Raw genomic sequence first — 18,850 nt, forward strand, 5'->3', positions numbered from 1 at the left:
TTAGGATTAAAATGGATGTAAATGTGTTCTTTTTGTTCAGATTTTTTAGCATTCAAGGAGAAAATTTTTTGCATAATGAAGAGCAATTTTAACTATTGTCTTATCACCATTGTCTTGTTCTTTAGCCAGTTTCTGATGTCATGGCTTTCAACTTTTGATGGCATATAACATGGATCCCTAGCTTGAGAATTACTTTTAACATTTTGATTTGAAGACGTTTTTTAGTTAGATAAACACTTAACTGGACCTAGTTAAGAATATATAATTTTCATAGCTATTGAAGCTGGAAACCAATTTATCTACTTCTCATAAAAACCGATTAGTAGAGAATACAGATCTTGAGGGGCTTTTTTCTTAAATTGAAACTTAGTTTAACCAGCAGGTTTCAGGTCTGAGTTTGAGTATGGTTGTTGGAGCATACAGAGACCACAAAAATAATTCAAATATATTTTATTTTTCAGTAGAACTTTTTCTTTTTTCTCCCAAGTGTGGAAAAATAGAGGTAACAGTAAGATGTCTGAAACAGAAGTTGTCATATCCCATAGAAAGATTCTATTTCATGTTACTTCAACCATTATTTTTATTCTGCATACAGCAAGGAGATGTCATACCTTACCAAAGCTTTTTGCTAGCTGCGTTGCAAAAGCTATGTAGAGCAGTCCATTTTCTATATGATAATGTAGCTGTACAACAAAATTACTTAACCTTGGTACTCTAAACAAAAGGAATCTACCATAACTGTCAGGTTATATTTTAAGTGAGCTGGTTAACTCAAACCCAGCGTAATTCTAGCAAGTGAAGATGGCAGTATCTGAAGATATTCAGTAGTGCATTACAGGAAAAGGATTTTATTTATAGTATCAACATGTTGACTTTTCAAAAGTTTTAGAAAATCATTCAGTAAAATCCAGACTTCCTAATAACACTCCTGTTGAAAGTGAATGGAAGCTTTGCCAATGCAGTGCTTGAGGTCCTCTCCAAGAATCTTATTTATCTGAATAATATGGATATTTCCATAATGAAAACTGAAGCTATCCATTCAAAAGTTACTATTCAATAGAAGAGCCTTTTTTTGTTGCATGAATAATCGTGCTTTCTTAGTTTTAGCCCAAGCTTTTCAAAGTGAAATCAATTTCTTACCCCAACTATTCATCACACAAAAATATATAAATCCTGTCTTTTATGAAGCTGTCATGGTTCTTGAGAAATACTAGCCCCTAGGATCCATTTCTCTGTTTAATACATTCTTGATGTTCATATCATCTTTTTTAAAAAAATTTTTTTTTGCTTGTTTGATGATTTTTTCTTCCCCTGTTCATTTAATGAAATTCAGTATAATGTCCCTATTCTGTTCCTTTTAAAAAGAACTTAATAGAAGCCACTAAAACACAGAGATTTAGTGTTTTTATTTTTAAAGGGAGAATAACCTCATCATGCTGTTTACATTCTTGATTTCCCACTTTTTATGCTTTTTCTTTTCTTACTTCTTCTCTGAAAGATGTAGAATAGCCAGATAAACTGAAATAACCAAAGTTATGTAAGACATGATTCTCAGCAAATATTTAGCTCCCTAGGTACGCAGATAGATACACATTGGGATTTTAAAAATGCCTAGAGGACTTTGCTTTCACTTTTTGTGATTTTGTTATTTAATTAGGCTTCATCCAGCAGTCTTCATGTTCTGAAATGTCTGAAGTTATGCTGTTTGGGGTGCTGATGATTTCATGTTTAACATTTCCCTTCTTTTTCTATTTAAATCCACCTCTTTTTCTGACTCATTCTCTATGTGTATGCTTGTATCCAGGCTTACCATGACTAGTCTAAGTGCAGTTGGTGCTAACTACACAGGAGTAAGTAGGGTAGCGAAGTTGTGTTTTCAAGGGCATACATGGAGAAACAACTTTGTAGGCAGTTCCTCAAGATGGATAAACATTAATTTAGTTCAGAATATGAGAATCGATCACTCTGGTGATTTAGAGCTTAAGGACTGTTTTTGTGTGTGTGTGTGTGTTTTATTGTACCAAGCTTTTATTTATTTATTTATTTATTTAAGTTGGATGGTTCATACCAACTGAAGGTGGGATTCATGTCATCTACCTCTAGTCATCTTACAGTACCCATTTTCAGCTAATTGTCTAGACACCCTCTATTGTCAATGAAGAAACAGAGGCTCTTCAAGAGGGTGATTCATCTCATCCTAAAACAGGTGTCTAAACTGCGATGTATTGAAAGCAGCCGTCTTTCTCCACCAAATAGCAGGAGAGCATTGACAAGTGGTTAGACAAAATGCAGCTAAAGTTAGGTGGTTCTCCTCTGAGCTATTGATACATCTCTTACTGTATCTGTTGCTTCACTGGTCTGGAAAATGAGTAACATTTTTTAAAATATTTTGCCAAATGGGGCAAACATGCTAAATAGATGTTAGTATTAAATCCTTTAGGCTTGGAAGATCATAGCACAGAAGGTAATGTAAACAGTTCCCTTGCAACCAAGCATAGATAGTCTGTGCTTTGTTTTGTGAGATGGCAGCTTGAAGAACAGAATTTGATGTGTTATGCATCTTACATATTGCAGGATGGGATCAGCCTAGACATCAGCATCCACCTGCAGTAAAAATTCTTCCTGCTTTCTCCTCTGTGCAAACAATGCCACAGTGACACTTCACAGCTATCCTGTCATTTTCTTGTTTGTTTTCTGGAAAGTAAATATTCTAGCTGAAGAACAAATTAAACCCACAATGGGTGCATAACATATCTCAAAAACACTTGAACGGAAAGCATTTCAAAGTGGCAGAAATATGGGATACGTTTAATGCCATCTGAATGGTTTTCTCAAGAACTTTTAGAATAAATATATAATAGAATTTCACTGAAGATAGAAACTTTTCTCAACAGAGTAATCAGTAGCAGTTTTAAAGCAGAAAAATTGTGCAGTAATTTTTATTTCCATGTATTATTTGTGAAATGAAGAGAACGTACCATTTAACATTGGATTTAACACAATTTTTTATATTTCAAGGCATTATTTACAACAGAAATAAATCAACCAGTGGCAATTATTAAAGTTTCACTTGCTTCTCCAGCACTAAGGTTCTGCTGAATATTTTTCATAATTGGCTAGTCATGTTTTCCAGATGATTATGAACTCTCCTTGAGAAAATGTTGAACAAAACACCCATTGCTATGATGTCACTTCTGTGAAAGTTCACATAACATTCTAAGGGAACAAATGTTTATTAAGCCTGTGGTGATTCTGGACTAAGGCAGGAGAAAATAACACTGTGAAAACTCCATTAACGTCTGCCTATCTCTAAACTAGTTTTCCTGTATGTTGGTAACAACGTAATTGTTACCTGCAAAAAATGCCAGTTTTGTCAGCAGGCAAATTTACTTTGCACCTATAATAGATTTTGATGCCTGAACCACTGGTTTGTTTTGTCTCTTCCCTTATTACTTAAGTTCAAGGAAAGGAATACACAAAGAAAAATGTTTCTGCCAGTTTGTTAAGTGAATTTCTTTTCTTCCTATTTAAAATGTGCTTATGCTCATGATTCTTACATTTTACTGATACGGCCTTAAAGTAAGAATAGTAAACTCTTAAAATCCCATGCTCAGTATGTATAGAAATCTGTGCTGCAAGACTACTTCTAGTTTTAGGCACATTATGGTGGAAAGAGACCAGTCAGTTAACTCGTCTGATCATACACAAAATACAGCCATAGTATCTCATCTAGTTGTTCTTTTAGCTGGGCAAAACAAGGCACTGTAGATGTTTCAAAACCAGCAGATTCTTCTATGTTATTTAAATTAGGACCTTCTTTTACCATTCTAATTTTTGTTGGTCTTAATTAAGATAATTGCTTTCCTCTTACCAAACTGCAACTATAAAGACATCCACATCATGGTTATCTTTTTCAGCCTTTTAATAACAATAATTAAAAAAAAAAACTTGCAATTAATTAGTTTTCCATTTATTATTGTGTGTAGGTGTTTTTTGTTTTTTTTTTTTTTTCCTTTACAAAGAAATTTGTCAAGCAGATTTCTGGAGTTCTTAATGGAGGTGAAACAATAGCCTATGCATGACATTGTACATGCATAGTGAAATGACAAACATAAATTACATATATGCACACAAAGAAAACAAGGCACTGTTAAGACTGTACAAGGAATAAATGACTGAAACATTATCGATACATTAGAAACTGAGCTCTTAATGAAAACTGTATCAGTAGTCATTTTAACACCCTAAAGCTGTGCATTGTTTTGGGGTTCTTTGCTTAAAAGCCCGTCTGTGTCCCTCTTTCCATATGTATTGGACCCCACATTCGTAGGTGAATAAATTGCTCCGATGTTGCTGCTGGAACGAACTAAAAAGTCAGCCAAGCGTTGTGTCACACATGTAGCAGTGTTGCATTTCCGTTTCTCCAGATGGTGACTACTAATGTAAAAGAAAAAGAGCCAAAATGAAGTCAAATGATGAGCAATCAGGTGTGCCACCTCTAAAAGGCATTTGAGCTGTGCTAATGTGGGAGTTCTTTTAATATGTGCACAAATACAGGTACATTACAATCTTCCTACCACCTACTTTGTGCCTGAAAAAAAAATTTTGCAGTGTGTGCTATTACCAGTTTTAATGATGGGTTTTATTTAAATGCAAAGACCTTACCAGTCATATGTCACTTTTATTGATATTCAGAAAAGCAGTTTATGACATCTAGAAAACCTGTAATGATAGTATAGTTAAGACAGTAAGTTAAAACAGTGACTAAATGTTTAGCTTTAAGCTGAACTTCTAAGTCTATTTAGAGCTCTTGCTGATATCATGAGGATTACCAACATAATGGCAACTACTAACATTTGTTTAGTTCTCTTATTCCCACCAAATCATATCCTGCTCTCACTGAACAGTAACCTTCCAGTCCACACTAAATGGTCTGAGCCAAAAGACTCTCCCAACTGTGTCATGATCATGAGAGGTGGCAGGTGTTCCCAACTGCTTCAATACCACTTGAGATTTAGCTCTGTCTGAATAGAGATTTCTTCAGTAATAATTGTTGGAACACAAGCAGCTTGAATTTGCTGTAAAAGTCTGTAAGAGTGTCCATGGATGAGCCTCTATCTAAAAAGAACATTTCATGGTCTGAGCCAACAGACCTTTTACAAACTCTATGTAGGACATAAGCAGCATGAGATTTTTCTTTTAATCACAGTAAAATGTTTATCTTGAAAGAGAAACATTTTACTGTATATCTTGATATCTTGAAAGTCTTTTAAACTTTTTAATTAGACTACTGTACTTTTTCTTCAGACAAATACTTGATTGTATTAAGCTGAGATTATTGTAGCTGAGATTGTATTATAAACTGAGATTGCTTACAGAATTATTGTTAATTTTCTTGGGTTTCTTCATGTTGATGTGGCATGTAGTAGACAACACTTTTCAGTAGAAATTCACTGTCACCAATTTCAAACTCAGAGCAATTACTAATATATTTACCTATAGATGGACTAAATCTGTTATCTAAAATTTTATCTAGACTTTTAGAGTTAGTTGTATTATCTAAGAATGCAAATGGGATAGCAGTTGTGGGAGAAATGTCTGTACTATACTGGTTCTTGATCAGCAAATAGACAAATAGACAGCAATTTCTAAGCATTCAATATTTTAAATATGTAACTGTATTTAAAGTAAATGGTTGCATAGGATTTGATATAGATTCTCTTAGATTTTCCCTGTTTTTTTCTATATATGTAAAAAGAGTTTAATCAAGCCCTTAATATATGAGGGTCAAACAGCAACTGCTTCTCATAGAAATCCTGAACTGTTTGTGGAGGCAGAGTTCTCCTTTTCTTTAATGATACAAAATCAGGCCCCGACACTCCAAGTTTAAAACTCCAGTCCTTGCAGGAAGTTATGAGTTTACTAACTGATGTCAAGCCTGACTGAATCCATCATGTCTACTAGCTCTCTGATCTGTAGCCTTTATTTGAATATGTGCTTCAATGAGATAGCGCACCCAGTAACAGATTGTAAGCCATGGCCCTAGAAAAGCAGATAGGGCATAATGCACTCATAACGATGAAGCCTTGTGTATGATTATTACAATTATTATTTTATTTTTAAAAAAGCAAGAGCTGTAAAAATGAAGGGACTTAGTCTCTGTTATTAAATTATTTTGGAAGGTAACCAAATTGTTATATAATATATGTGTATATATTTAAATTCGGTGAGAGAGGAACCAGTAACTAGACAGACACATGTATTAACTGAATCTACCTATAATAGAACTGTTATCGAATAAAGTCACTCAAAACCCCAAAGAACAGATAGGGTAGTTCAGTGATGTTTATCATTTAGGAGATTTGCAAATACTTTTTGAAATGCTATTTTATTCATCAAAAAGTTACCTGAAACTGGCTTTATGGCTCTATGAACATGAATGCATTTCAGACTAGTTAAGTTATGTCAAAAACAATTTCTTCTTTTCATTCTTCCCATTATTAAATTGATGTTTAACACTAATGAAATATTATTTACATTTTGAAAGAATTTTATTCTAGGAGAGCATTCATGTTATTATGCAGGATATATTTCTTCCCTCCCCCCATCTCAGGCTTGGAAATGTGACATTTAAATAAAAAAGCCACCTCAAAATAGACCTTATTTCTCAAGGAAATATAGTATTTGTAGGCTTTTTTTAATTCATGAAAAAGTTATAATTGTGAACTGATAAATGATCTGCAAATTTTGTCTCTGGATTTCACTTTCTATACTTTGATCTTACAGAATGGCTCTGTTTACAAGAAGAAGGTTATTCAAAGCTGTTTGAGAATTGACAACATGCAGGAAGTCTCAAGTAACGAAATATCACTGGCTTAAAATTTACTTCACAATTGAATCCTAAGTGATATGACAAGAACAAACAAGGGAAATCAATACCTTTTTGTCTTTGCTGCTGGTTGTTCTGGCATTTCCTCACTAAGTCCTGAGAGTGTATTCTGTGACATTATGGGCAATATCCATCCTTGCCTCTTGGAAGTCCCATCAGATAGATCGTCAGCCGCAGATAATAATCTTTAAACAATAAAATACACTTGAGGATTTGAAAAGCTCTACTTTTGCTCATGTTATTTGGGACATGAAAGTAAAAGCAATTCATGCAACAATCTGAATATTTCCCTTATATAGAAATAAATATGGTTATTTGTTACTCACTTCTCAATAGGTGTAGCTTCCAAACAGCTCAGTGTGACAGAAAGTACAATGAAGAAAACCGACAGCTTTCGGTTGCACATCTTTGCTTCCAAACTTTCTGAAAAGAATAGTGATTCAAAACTGAAAGCAATCCCAAATACTCTTTGGTGTATCCTATTACCGGTGCCCGTTCTGTCCTAAATCAACAGCAGCCAGTCTTTTTCACAGGCTAGAGTAAAAAATGATCCCCACAAGTTTGGTGACATGCAGTTTTAGACAGATAGCTCTCACCAGTAAATGTTCATTTTCCATCTAGTAGTGTGAATCCTTTCCCATATCTTTGGTTTGCATTTCCTGACATGTCCTAATCTCAAATTTTGGTCCCAAGTGCAATTTACCTCAGAGTTATTTTAGCCTTTTCCTGAAAAATGCTGTTGATTAATAATGAGAAACATTGTGCTTTCCTGAAAGCACATCTGTTGCATTACATTTTAAATAAGAAAAAAGACAAATTGTTTACCTTGTAGTGGTCAGGCAGCTAACTGAAGATGCACACCTGTGTTAGCAGGAAGGGTGCATGAAACAATTCCACGCTTGCATCTAGCTCTGGAGTATCCCTTTTTCCCCTTCCTTGCTGACAAGTAATACGGCTCTTATATACCCTTCACACCTTTCTCAGCTCTGACATCAGGCAGCAGAGACTGTCATTAATTCCCATCCCTATAGATAGAAGGTGCCCCAGAGAGGAGCAGAGGCAGATCGGTCATTATTCCATTAGCACACCAGTAAATATTAACCTAGTATATGCAGGATGCCCTCATGAAGGTTCTGTAATAACATACTGCACATCAGAACTGTAGCCTCAGCTTTACAGTTCTGATAAGATGCTGAGGTAATATTCTCTGTGGGTGTTTTCAAGGGCTAAATAAGGTAACAAAAGTTATAAAAAAAAAGCGGGATTAAATGAAACAACAGATCACCAGTAACTGAAACATAAGAAAACAGACGTATTAGAAAAGCTAGAATAGTTAAAGTTGGAGGGGTTTATTGTAGAAGGATATGATGATCAAAACACGAAAACATGTTTGAAGGGCTAAAAGCTGTGTGAGGTATAAGAAAAGAGAGAAAATGATTTAAATTGGCAGATAGGGTGATCATTCAGGGTAACAATGTAGAAATCAATTCATTTTTCAGTAAAATATAAATAAGAATGAGAATTCTGTCATTATTAATGTAAAATCTTTTGTTTTACTAACACTGGTAGATTCTTTATTTCATGCATGCAAATTGTTTCAATTAATATTCTTAAGAAGGTAAAGACTAGTATTAAAAAGCTAGGGAATGCCAAAATAAATGCTGCCTGTGCAAATTTATTTATAGTGTGCATAGAATATGGTTCATAGAAAAGATATACAGCTTTTAAGAGACTAATATTTTTTTTAAATATATAACAAAATATATTGCCTGATTGCAGATTGCCAATGATACAGATTGGAACCCTTTTTCCTGATTTCAGTGGGAATTAAGCAAATTGCCTTTTTTTTTTTTTTTTCCTGTCACAGTAGTTGTCTTTAGTTATACCTTCAGGTGCCTGAGTGCCCTTGGGAAACTGGTGTTTCAGTTATTTATGGATGTTAAGATGTTGACAAAAGATCACAGACAAAGTTTTCTGCGATAAGAATCACACAGATCTTTGATATTCCCACGGAACATGAATTCATTTATAACTGCTTCAGTGTCAAGGATGTTGCCTTTACTGGAAGCCTCCTTCATTGTCCATTTAGTCTATAAAACCAGATTTTGTACTGAAATAGAGAAAGATCCAGTGTTGAATCTCTTCAGGCATCTGTGCTACTTAGATTGAATGCAGAAGGCATATTTAGCTGGTATAGTATCCTCTTAAACTGATACAACAGCTAGTCTGTCAATAAGACTTTGGTGAGTGACAAAATGTTTTTATAAAAAAATGGGATGCTGCTCCTGAATATTTTGCTGTCTGTTTTTAATGATGCAATCATATACTATTTTTTTTTTCCTTAGGTTTCTTTTATCTTGCTCTGGACGGACAGTTCCTGTGTGCAAGAAGTAAGAATAGTTTTGATATGTCTTCACCATGGCAATATGTTCTGTGCAACATCTGAAACAGATTTATCTCTCCATAAAGTTTCCTGTTGATGTTTTCACTATAGCATTTGACTGGAATGAAATAACATTCTAGTGTCATTTTCACTGTAGCATTTTGTAGCACTGCAGCAATTTCACTCCCTTGAAATGAAGGCATGATTAGACCCATTTTACAGAGATAGAATTGTGCCAAAATAATTATGCTAATAATCTGTCTGGTTATCAACACCAGCCAATATTCATAGTTTGAATATTGAACTTGAGTACCTTGGTGCACTTCTTCCAGAGTGGGAAGAAATGTGGGTCCCACTGGCTCTCAGCAGTGGCAGGCATGCTCAGCTTCTGAGAAAAGGCAGCCTCAGGTCATTTCAACTCCTTAAAAGCAGTAGATAGATTAGATGCAGTTTGGCTGAGCTGTTGAAAGATTGGACTGAATATTCAGAATCAGTTATCAGCATCTAAGTGATGTATCAAGCTTGAATCAATCTATAGGTTGACACAAGAGAAGTGAAACGAGCTTTTCAAATCAATATTGGTCCCAGATCCCAATTCCAGCTGTCCTGCAAGATGTCTTAGGAAACCCCTAATGCTTTAAGGGACATAGAGATTCTTGAGTGTATTCTAGAAATGAAACTGGACTCATGGTATCCCAGGAGCATTACATTCTCTCCTGGACCACATAGAATCTTGGCAGAATCAGCAAGAAGTCTATCCAGCTATTGTTCATATATGTTAATAAAATGAAGAATTACTGCTTCTGTTGCAGATTCTTTGATGCAGAAGTAGTGTTTTTTTTTTTTTTTTTTTTTTTTTTCCCACACAAACAAGAAAGGAATATGAAATCCTGGAATCTCTGTGACAGCAGACCTGAAATTTCAAGAACCTGGCACTAAGTACTGACTGTGCAGTTAGTACCAATCTGTGAAGTGGTTAGTACTATTTTTATCACTGATAAAGTACCTTAACGTTGATCTCAAAAACACCCTTAATTACTCAGCATAAAAAATGTTATCATGTTAAAGATGAAATCAAGTATTCTCAGTAAAGAACCACAGGAAAACTCTGTCCTTGGTAGTTGCATGATAACTGTACTTATTTATGCTGGCATTTAAGTCCGTATAAAAAGAATTATATAACATGTTGTGCATATATGGGGGTAAGGTGACACCAGAGCTGAGGTTTACAAAGAAAGCAGAGGATATGGAATGCCAATGCCCCAGTCCCTTCTGGAAACTGCCTATGTAAACATGCAAGAGGATGAACTTTGCAATGTAACATACTGACAGCAGAGGAACACGGAGTCAGTCTCGTCTCAAGTGTCTGCTGCTCTTACTGGGGAGTTGAATTTATCTAACTGTGAGATGTATAGAGAGAGCATTCTAGTGCATGTTCCTAACGTAGGGGACTAGAACAGCTCAGATGATTTGTGCCTGCTTCTCCTTGTTGGCTATAAAAACAGCCTTGAGTGACTGGCTCCATTATAGTTGTTTACACTACAGATGTCTAAATGTATGTGAAATGAATTACATCATGGTTGCTTTAACTTCTCTTATGTTCTCAGTTCCCTGACATTTAAGGTTGTCTCCCTCTCTCATATTTACCTTTTATTCTTAGGCTATTCTTGACACCTCCTGGTTGCCTGCTGCCCCCTTTTAATGGCTGCTTTTTAATTTCTTCATTCCATATTTGCTTACTAACATTAATGACACACATACAGACTTTTGGTAATGGATGTCTCTTTTCCACTTGTGAGAGTCACAAAAAGCCGTATTACTTGTTGCACGTACTTTACCAGATAATGTTCTGCTGTGTAAGGTAGCTGTCTCCAGTAAATTACACTGTTGCTCAGTTACCAGGAGCTAGAAGTGTGAACAACTCATGGTTTAGTTTGCCTGTTGTATTAAAACAGAAAAGAAAAAACTTTAAGCATTAATCTGAAATGAGCATATTTCAATTTTTAGAATAAACCAGAAACCACAATAGTAACAGCATTAATATGCATCAGTGTAAATACTACCAGAAATGAAACAGAATGGTGCAAGTGTCACTGCTCGTAGTTTTCTGAGTTGAGCAAAATGTTTCATGTAATCTGACATATATTTTTTTTTAATTTTTATAACATATTTAGCCTTTTATTTTTTATAAATAAGTCTGAATTAAGCATCAAAACAAAAGTAAACTATAAAAAGTGTTTCACCAATAATGTCAGCATGTTTGAAAAAGTTTAAGTGCCTTGTGTTCAAGTGGCCAATCCTAAAATTAGAGAAGTAAGTCAGGTGTATAGACACAGTTGCCTGTTGTATTTCATATCCCCTAGGATATCCACGAATGACCTGCATGAACCTGGCTAGCTGGGCACTGTTTTAGCAACTGCTGACTAGGTGGTGACTATCAGAGGGTGTCTAAAATTGCACCAGACTCCCATGATTAGGAACCTGGATAGTTCCCTGATTTTTTGCATTTGAATGCCAAAGTCTGAAAATTTTGGCTATAATGCTGTCTTCCCAGTATTTCTTGCTTGTTACTGTATTGATGAATACTAGACAGTTTGTATTTTCCAGTGAGTTGAATTGTAATTTGCTACTCTTACCACTTAAGATGTGTGCATCTGTTTTCATTAAATATTGTTTTATCAAATATGCTTTTGCTAGCATGCTAGCGTACCTTTCTTTGTTACTCCTACTTGGCATGGGCCATTTCAGCACTGATAGAAACTCAGTCAGCTCTTCTTGTTGATCCCCAAACTTAGGTTAACTCTGTTGAAAAAAATGTGGAAGCAGCAGCAGAAGAGCTAATGGAGACAAAGGTAATAATTTCTCCCACAGTGGAAAAAAACAGGTGATTCAGAAATGAAGGGTGGCCATCCATGGAACTGACTAGTAAATGGAATGAAGTAATTTGGATAGTTCACAGAAACTTAAAGCCATCCTTTATGACGTATCATGCTACTCAGCTCACATCGTTGACAGAACAATGATGTAGCCTCAAAAGGCTATTGCTAATGATTGATCTGAGAATGGGCTCAGGAGGGTTTGTGCTGAGTCAATTCCTGTGGCTGGGAATCTCCCATGCAAGGGAAATATAAACCATGTTTGGATCAGAAAAGTCAGAAATGACAGCACAGTAATCGATAAGTTTTACTTCCTAATGCTGTTCCTACTTACAGTTTATAGAGTATCAGTTGCATGGCTCTCTCCTACTGGCTTGGATACAATTCACCTTTTCATACAACAAATGTTTTAAATTCTTGATATTTTTAGTCTGTCCTGAAATCAGTTTCCAGAAATATAAGCAAAAGCAGAACTCTCCTTTGGTTATCAATGTCACTTACAAGGGCTCTAGATGCTGCTAATGTTAACTCAGTAATGCGAAATATTACTGCTCTTCTTCCATCCTGGTAACCTGAGGCATCCATTGCTTTCTGCTATGATGATTATCCAAAGTAGCACTCTATGAGGAGTCATCTACAGAAAGGTATTCAGCTTTCAGATATATTGCTGTAATGTCATATATACACCACCACAATAGTACATACAGTCCTATTAATAGGTGGACTCAAATGAGTACTTCAAAACAGAACAAATTATTTTGCTAAAAGGAAGGCTGTGACACTTACTTGGAATATCTCCCTGCAGAGTCACCGCACTGTAAATTCACATATTGGCTCACTGCTTAGGTCTCCTTACAGACAAGTCCAGAGTGACTACAGAGCTACTTGATGCGCAGAACGACGACTCCCTGCATGCTGTTGTAAGGGAAAAAAAGATTAAGGAATTAGGTCTGTGTAGAAATGCTGTTTCTGATTTACTAAGTGTTACTGTGAGAACTCTTAATACCTCTTCCATGCGCCAACATCTTTTAAAGAACACAGACATCTGTTTGTAGAAGATACAGTGAGACCAGGAACCACCCTCTATGCTCCCTGTAGTTATCTGAGAAGAGGTGAATAGCTAAAAAGTAGAGAGCAAATGGAACAATTTAAGAGAAACTGCTGGTTTCCAAAATAAATCTACACAAAGTCACATCAGCCCTCCTTACCTGATCCAATGCATAAGTTTAAACTTAGTTTTCTTTTAAACTTTCTGACTTTCAACGATAAGACTTTTTTTTTTTTCTTTTTTTTTTTTTTTTTCCCCTCTTTCTGCAAGCTGCAGCAAGAGAATGACAATCTGGCTTTGTCTTGAAACACTCCGAGTCTTTCAGATGATGCTGTCTTGACAGCTCTGCTATTAATAGTGGCATTTTCTCTCCTGTTTAAAAAGGAGAATTGTGCTGAACTGGGAATCAGTCATGTTAGTAATAATTTTTCACCAGGGGCAAATGCAGGGTACTAACTTGTGTAGGAGAATTTACATTGACAATACCATGAAAGATAAATTAACTTGTTTATGATATGTCGGCACACTTAGGTGCAAAATAAGGTAGCCCTCCTTCAAAGAGAAATGCAGTGGGGCTGCGTTTAATATATGTTTGCATTATTGTATGTGTGAACAGAAGATCTGACCTTTTCATTCTACTTGGAGACGAGAAAAGATTTTGATATGTACAAGGAACATGAATCAGTACATGAAATTGTCTCTCTACTGAAAGAAGTCATTAAAAAGTCTCATTAGAAATTCAGTATATATACCTGGAAGAATTTAGTGCATTTTTGCTCTGTTACGGTCATTTTACATGTTTATTTTTTACAGCAAATATTGCTGTTTCCATCTGATTAGCCACCACTTCACTTTTGCCTGAGATCTTCCCTGACAGGAAAAGACATGAATGGTATGGAAAAGTCAATATTTAAACGTGAAATCTCACAAATACTTTAGGTACTATAAGTGGCATGGCTATTTCTAAAGGTGATGTTTTCTGGAATAAACTGTTGTTGAACCAAATGCCCAGTGCAGAATTGAAGGCACTGCACTACTGCAAGACAAAAAAAAAAAAAAAAAAAAAGAGGTTCTGGAGTTTTTATGGCATTAACATATTAAAATAATTTATTATGTCATTAACAAATTAAAATAATTTCATTTTAACACATATTTTGCCAACGAACGCAGCAGTTTTTTAATGGAACAAGACTGAGAATTTATCTTTTCACAGGATTTGATTCAGAACCCTGTGCAGAGCAGCAAAGCAGATATTTCAGGACAAGCATCTTAAAATCCATGGCTGTTGAGTACTTACTAAGTGTTTATTTAGAATGGGTGGCATAAGCTCTATTTTTGGGTTCTGAGCCTTTTTGATTGTGTAAACTATTGTCTAGTTTGGTGGAATTCATTTTTTTCCTCCTTGATTTACACATTTCCAGATAGAAACTCTAGATAGAACTCCAGATAGAACTCTGGCTGTGACTATGATTCTAGTGACTGTGGGCCTGCTTTTGTTACCCTTTGGAGAATCCCTATACCACTTCCTGATGCAGTGCCCCAGGCTGAAAATGACTAGTTTCATTTTTCAAAAATTATTGCATTGCCACATTGTTCATGCTTATTGGTGTTGTGTGAAAAAATAGGAACTTTGGCAGTGTTACGTATGATTTTACATCACTATAACGTAACAGTTCATATAATTTCATGTCAATGAACGGTTAACACATTCCTAAAATATTTTATAAGCAGTTGTCATAACCTTCACTATCTTCTCCATGGTGTTATGTGTGATTACAGCCCACTGCTCCAGGTCATATATTGTCCTGCTGGCTTATATACTACTCATAACAGCCTGCAGCATTTGATTAAACATCTTTTGAAAGAATCATAAAAATCATCACCGTGGAGGTAAAGTATTTTTTATGATAGAGTCTAAAGTGTACATTGTTATCTGAAGTCAGTTCTTTGATTTCCCTTGTCAAAAGAGGATGTATATTTCATGCAACTTCTTTCTGAGCAAGAAAGGGAGATCCTCCAAAAACTGCCCATGTTTTAAAAAATGAGATGTTTGTAGCTGGAAAGCCATGCTCACAGGTAGATGCATAGCTATATGCCCAGTTCCCAAAAGTTCACCCAGGTCCCTAGAGCTTCCCCTCTTAGATGAGGATGTTTCTCACCTTTTAGGACTGAGCTCTCTTAGAAGAGGTCCCTGTTCAAAGTGCACTTAGGTTAGGCATATCATCTTTAAACATTTTCTAGTAACTTGTATCTAACCATCTGTGTGACGCTATCTCACAAAGTGTATTGTCACACACCAAGAAACTTGGGGACTTGATGGATAGCGAAAGTGAAATGCTATCAGCTTACATAAACCACTGATTGATGAATCACAGTTAATGTCATTTTTTTTAAAGGAAAAGACTCCAGAGAGTCTTTGAAGCCTTTGAACTGACAGTCAACCTACAGTACCTTTGTTCCTTTAACTTCTCTTAAAGTGTGTTCATGAGAAAATATGCCTCGTTAGTGAAAAGCTGATTACCTGAACACACAACAAATCCCTTTGTATTATAAAAAGGAGGTACTGCCCAATAGTATATCATTAGGTATTAAACTTTTTTTCATAGGTAATTGATTCACATCTGGCTGGCGGAGGGTCACTAGTGGGGTCCCTCAAGGCTCCCTTTTAGGGCCAGTCCTCTTCAATGTTTTTATAAGTGATTTGGATGTAGGACTAGAAGGTATTTTGAGCAAATTTGCCGACGACACCAAGCTTGGAGGAGTTGTGGACTCAGCTGAGGGTGGAAAGGCCTTGCAGAGAGACCTGGACAGATTGGAGAGCTGGGCGATCACCAACCACATGAGATTTAACAAAAGCAAGTGCCGGGTCCTGCACCTGGGACGGGGCAACCCTGGCTATATGTACAGACTGGGCAACGAGATGCTGGAGAGCAGCCCCGCAGAGAGGGATCTGGGGGCTGTGGTTGACAGCAAGTTGAATATGAGCCAGCAGTGTGCCCTGGCAGCCAGGAGGGCCAGCTGTACCCTGGGATACATCAAGCACAGCATTGCTAGTCGGTCGAGGGAAGTGATTGTCCCGCTCTACTCTGCGCTGGTGCGGCCTCACCTCGAGTACTGTGTGCAGTTCTGGGCACCACAGTACAAGAAGGACATTAAACTGTTGGAGAGTGTCCAGAGGAGGGCGACGAAGATGGTGAAGGGCCTAGAGGGGAAGACATATGAGGAGCGGCTGAGGTCACTGGGCCTGTTCAGCCTGGAGAAGAGGAGGCTGAGGGGGGAACTCGTTGCAGTCTACAACTTCCTCACGAGGGGGAGTGGAGAGGCAGGTGACCTATTCTCCGTAATCACCAATAATAGGACCCGCGGGAACGGTGTTAAGCTGAGGCAGGGGAAGTTTAGGCTGGACATCAGCAAGAGGTTCTTCACCGAGAGGGTGGTCACACACTGGAACAGGCTCCCCAGTGAAGTAGTCACTGCACCAAGCCTGTCTGAATTTAAGAAGCAATTGGACTGTGCACTTAGTCACATGGTCTAAACTTTTGGGTAGACCTGTGCGGTGCCAGGAGTTGGACTTGATGATCCTTATGGGTCCCTTCCAACTCAGGATATTCTATGGTTCTATGATTCTGAAAAACTGTTTTGACAATTGGAGCATTTGTATTTTCTATCATTTAAAAATAGAAGTTTGTGTAACAGAATGTCTTTAGCCTTGTGGCAAATTTTGTGGAGAATGAAGAATTGTATGTGTTTATAAAGTTTGACACAAGGCTGAAAGACAAGAACCTGTTTTGCTAAAACAAAACCAGAAAAACTCATTCATACACATGGAAATCAATGTGTTGATTCTTTCTATTGAAAGAAACAGTGTTATGACAGTCTTACTAGTTTAAATATACTTAGTTATGAAAATGAACTATCATTTATGTTTTGCACATAGATAATATCTCCACATATCTATCAATGCATGCTATAAATGACAATTTGTTGTATTACAGGGGAAAAACTGAAATAGTTAGTTTAACTATGATGCACAGAGTCAATGGCAGAGTCAAAGGTGGAAGATAGATCTGAATCTTCATTTAGTTTGTAGCTGACAAATGCATTCTGATGAGGTGAGACGAAAGAAAGTGGTACTGCATGTTCAAACTAAATCTGAATTCAGGGTCAAAATGGGCAGAAGGTCTCGTGCCTTTCTGTGCTTCTGCATATACAGGGGTAAACAACACCCCACTTTCTTTGTTAAATGGAGATGGGTGCTTTCCTAGCTTGAGTAAATCAAGCTCTCTTACTCTCTTTACTCTCTTGATTTACTCTCTTTCTTGATTAAGCTCTCTGTAAGTCAGGAGACTTAAAGGTCCAATGAGACTTTGTGGCTATCCAAAATATATCTCAGGCTAGTATAACAACTACCAGAATAAATACATTGTTGATTAAAGAAAGCTCAGTTAAATTATTATATCTTTCTTTATTTTGCATCCTTCCTGTCTGTCTTCTGAGAGGGTAGGTTCCCAAATTATCTTGAGAGGAGTGTTCATTTAATTAATTAATTAATTTATTTATTTATTTATTTTTTCTCTGTGCAGCTATTGTGAGCTATATGAACAGCTGAAAGCAAATGCAATGTGGTGAAACAATCTGTTTTGTGAGGTTTCCAGACTCAGCTTTGCTGGCCTGTTAAAAGGTTTAACTTGGCAGTGTGTATCCAGACCAGAGCACAACCCTCAGAATAAAATTCTGTGTTGTTCTTGTTAGAAGTTGTCTCTGTTAGCCTCCATTTGACTGGGAAAATCATGTCTATGCAGCTACAACAGTGATGAATGGCCACTGTTCTCGTCAGTATGAGCGAGGGCTAACGTTTTAAGCTCCCTTATGTCTACTGATAAGCCTGCAGTAGGGAAGCAGATCTCAGGAGATACCACTGATAAAAGCATTGCTTGGACTGTGGTCCAGCTTGGAGGCAGTGGGGGAAATGGCAGGGAATCTAATCTGTATCACAACATCCTTATCTGGTTTACCATGCTATGTCCTACAGGATGCGCAACACAGAATTGCTATAGTGCTAAGCTCTGTGGAGACATAGCTCGTGTTTCTAGCTTTTCCCAAGTTATCTTCCATTTGTGGTTGGATACTACTGCACTGCTGGAAAAGAGCTATTTTGTTTTCAGTGTTTCCAAAACAATCTGCCATATTTAGAGTGAGGCCAAAAGTCACTCCTGTATCTTGGGTAGGTAATTCATCATTATTTGTAACATTTAGGCTAAGAGAAATAGTTGTTGTTGCTTTTTAATTGAAAATTTACATCGGCTTTGCATTTTGAATTTCCTGTGAGGTTGCACAAGCAATTGTAAGGGGGTCCTGACCTTAGTCTGAGAGCCACTGGATGACAGCCTTTTTTTGTTTTGTGGCCAAGATGTGTAGATCTAGAACGACATAAGAAGCAGAAAGATACAGGATAGGTGTCATCTGACCTGATTTTTATCTGTCTAAAAGTTAGTTATCTAGACTAAGCTAGCTCTTCAGATTTTCAAGTCAAAGGGAAAAGAGAAGTACCTCCAGAGACCATTTCCTCCCACTTATTTTAGACAGCTGTCTTAAGACGGGATAAATTGCTCTCTGGAAATATCTGTCTCTGTCTGATACCTATTTAGAGAGTC

The 18,850-nt window shown here is 36.6% G+C and overlaps 2 protein-coding genes across 8 annotated transcripts in view; one reads left to right on the top strand and one right to left on the bottom strand.

The window, feature by feature from the left end:
- LOC106045459 (solute carrier organic anion transporter family member 1A2) overlaps positions 1–18,850 on the top strand; it is a 57,419-nt gene that overhangs the window by 7,000 nt on the left and 31,569 nt on the right. For 3 of the 4 annotated variants that reach the window (XR_007157758.2, XM_048046799.2, XM_013195967.3), the window contains exon 2: positions 9,235–9,279. The exons of the other annotated variant lie outside the window; for it this stretch is intronic. Coding sequence is in view for 2 of the 3 variants with exons in the window: in XM_048046799.2 (XP_047902756.1) it covers positions 9,235–9,279 (45 nt within the window). In the remaining variant the exon portion in view is untranslated. The remainder of the gene's footprint in view (positions 1–9,234; positions 9,280–18,850) is intronic. 4 annotated transcript variants of the gene reach the window in all.
- Positions 3,755–13,165, bottom strand: IAPP (islet amyloid polypeptide). 4 transcript variants are annotated; one of them, XM_013195970.3, is made up of 7 exons: positions 11,983–13,162; positions 11,106–11,210; positions 9,586–9,693; positions 7,715–7,914; positions 7,216–7,312; positions 6,940–7,074; positions 3,755–4,437 (listed from the first exon to the last, which is right to left on the bottom strand). In XM_013195970.3, the coding sequence occupies exons 5-7, from the start codon at positions 7,293–7,295 to the stop codon at positions 4,245–4,247; spliced, it is 408 nt and encodes a 135-aa protein (XP_013051424.1). In that variant the 5' UTR covers positions 7,296–7,312; positions 7,715–7,914; positions 9,586–9,693; positions 11,106–11,210; positions 11,983–13,162; the 3' UTR covers positions 3,755–4,244. The 4 variants fall into 4 exon arrangements, with proteins under 4 accessions (XP_013051424.1, XP_013051425.1, XP_047902764.1 ...); XM_013195971.3 differs by lacking the exon at positions 7,715–7,914 and having other exon boundaries at positions 11,983–13,165; XM_048046807.2 differs by lacking the exons at positions 11,106–11,210; positions 11,983–13,162 and having other exon boundaries at positions 9,586–10,116.

The sequence above is a fragment of the Anser cygnoides genome, chromosome 1 (assembly GCF_040182565.1).
Source record: "Anser cygnoides isolate HZ-2024a breed goose chromosome 1, Taihu_goose_T2T_genome, whole genome shotgun sequence".
Lineage (NCBI taxonomy): Eukaryota > Metazoa > Chordata > Aves > Anseriformes > Anatidae > Anser > Anser cygnoides.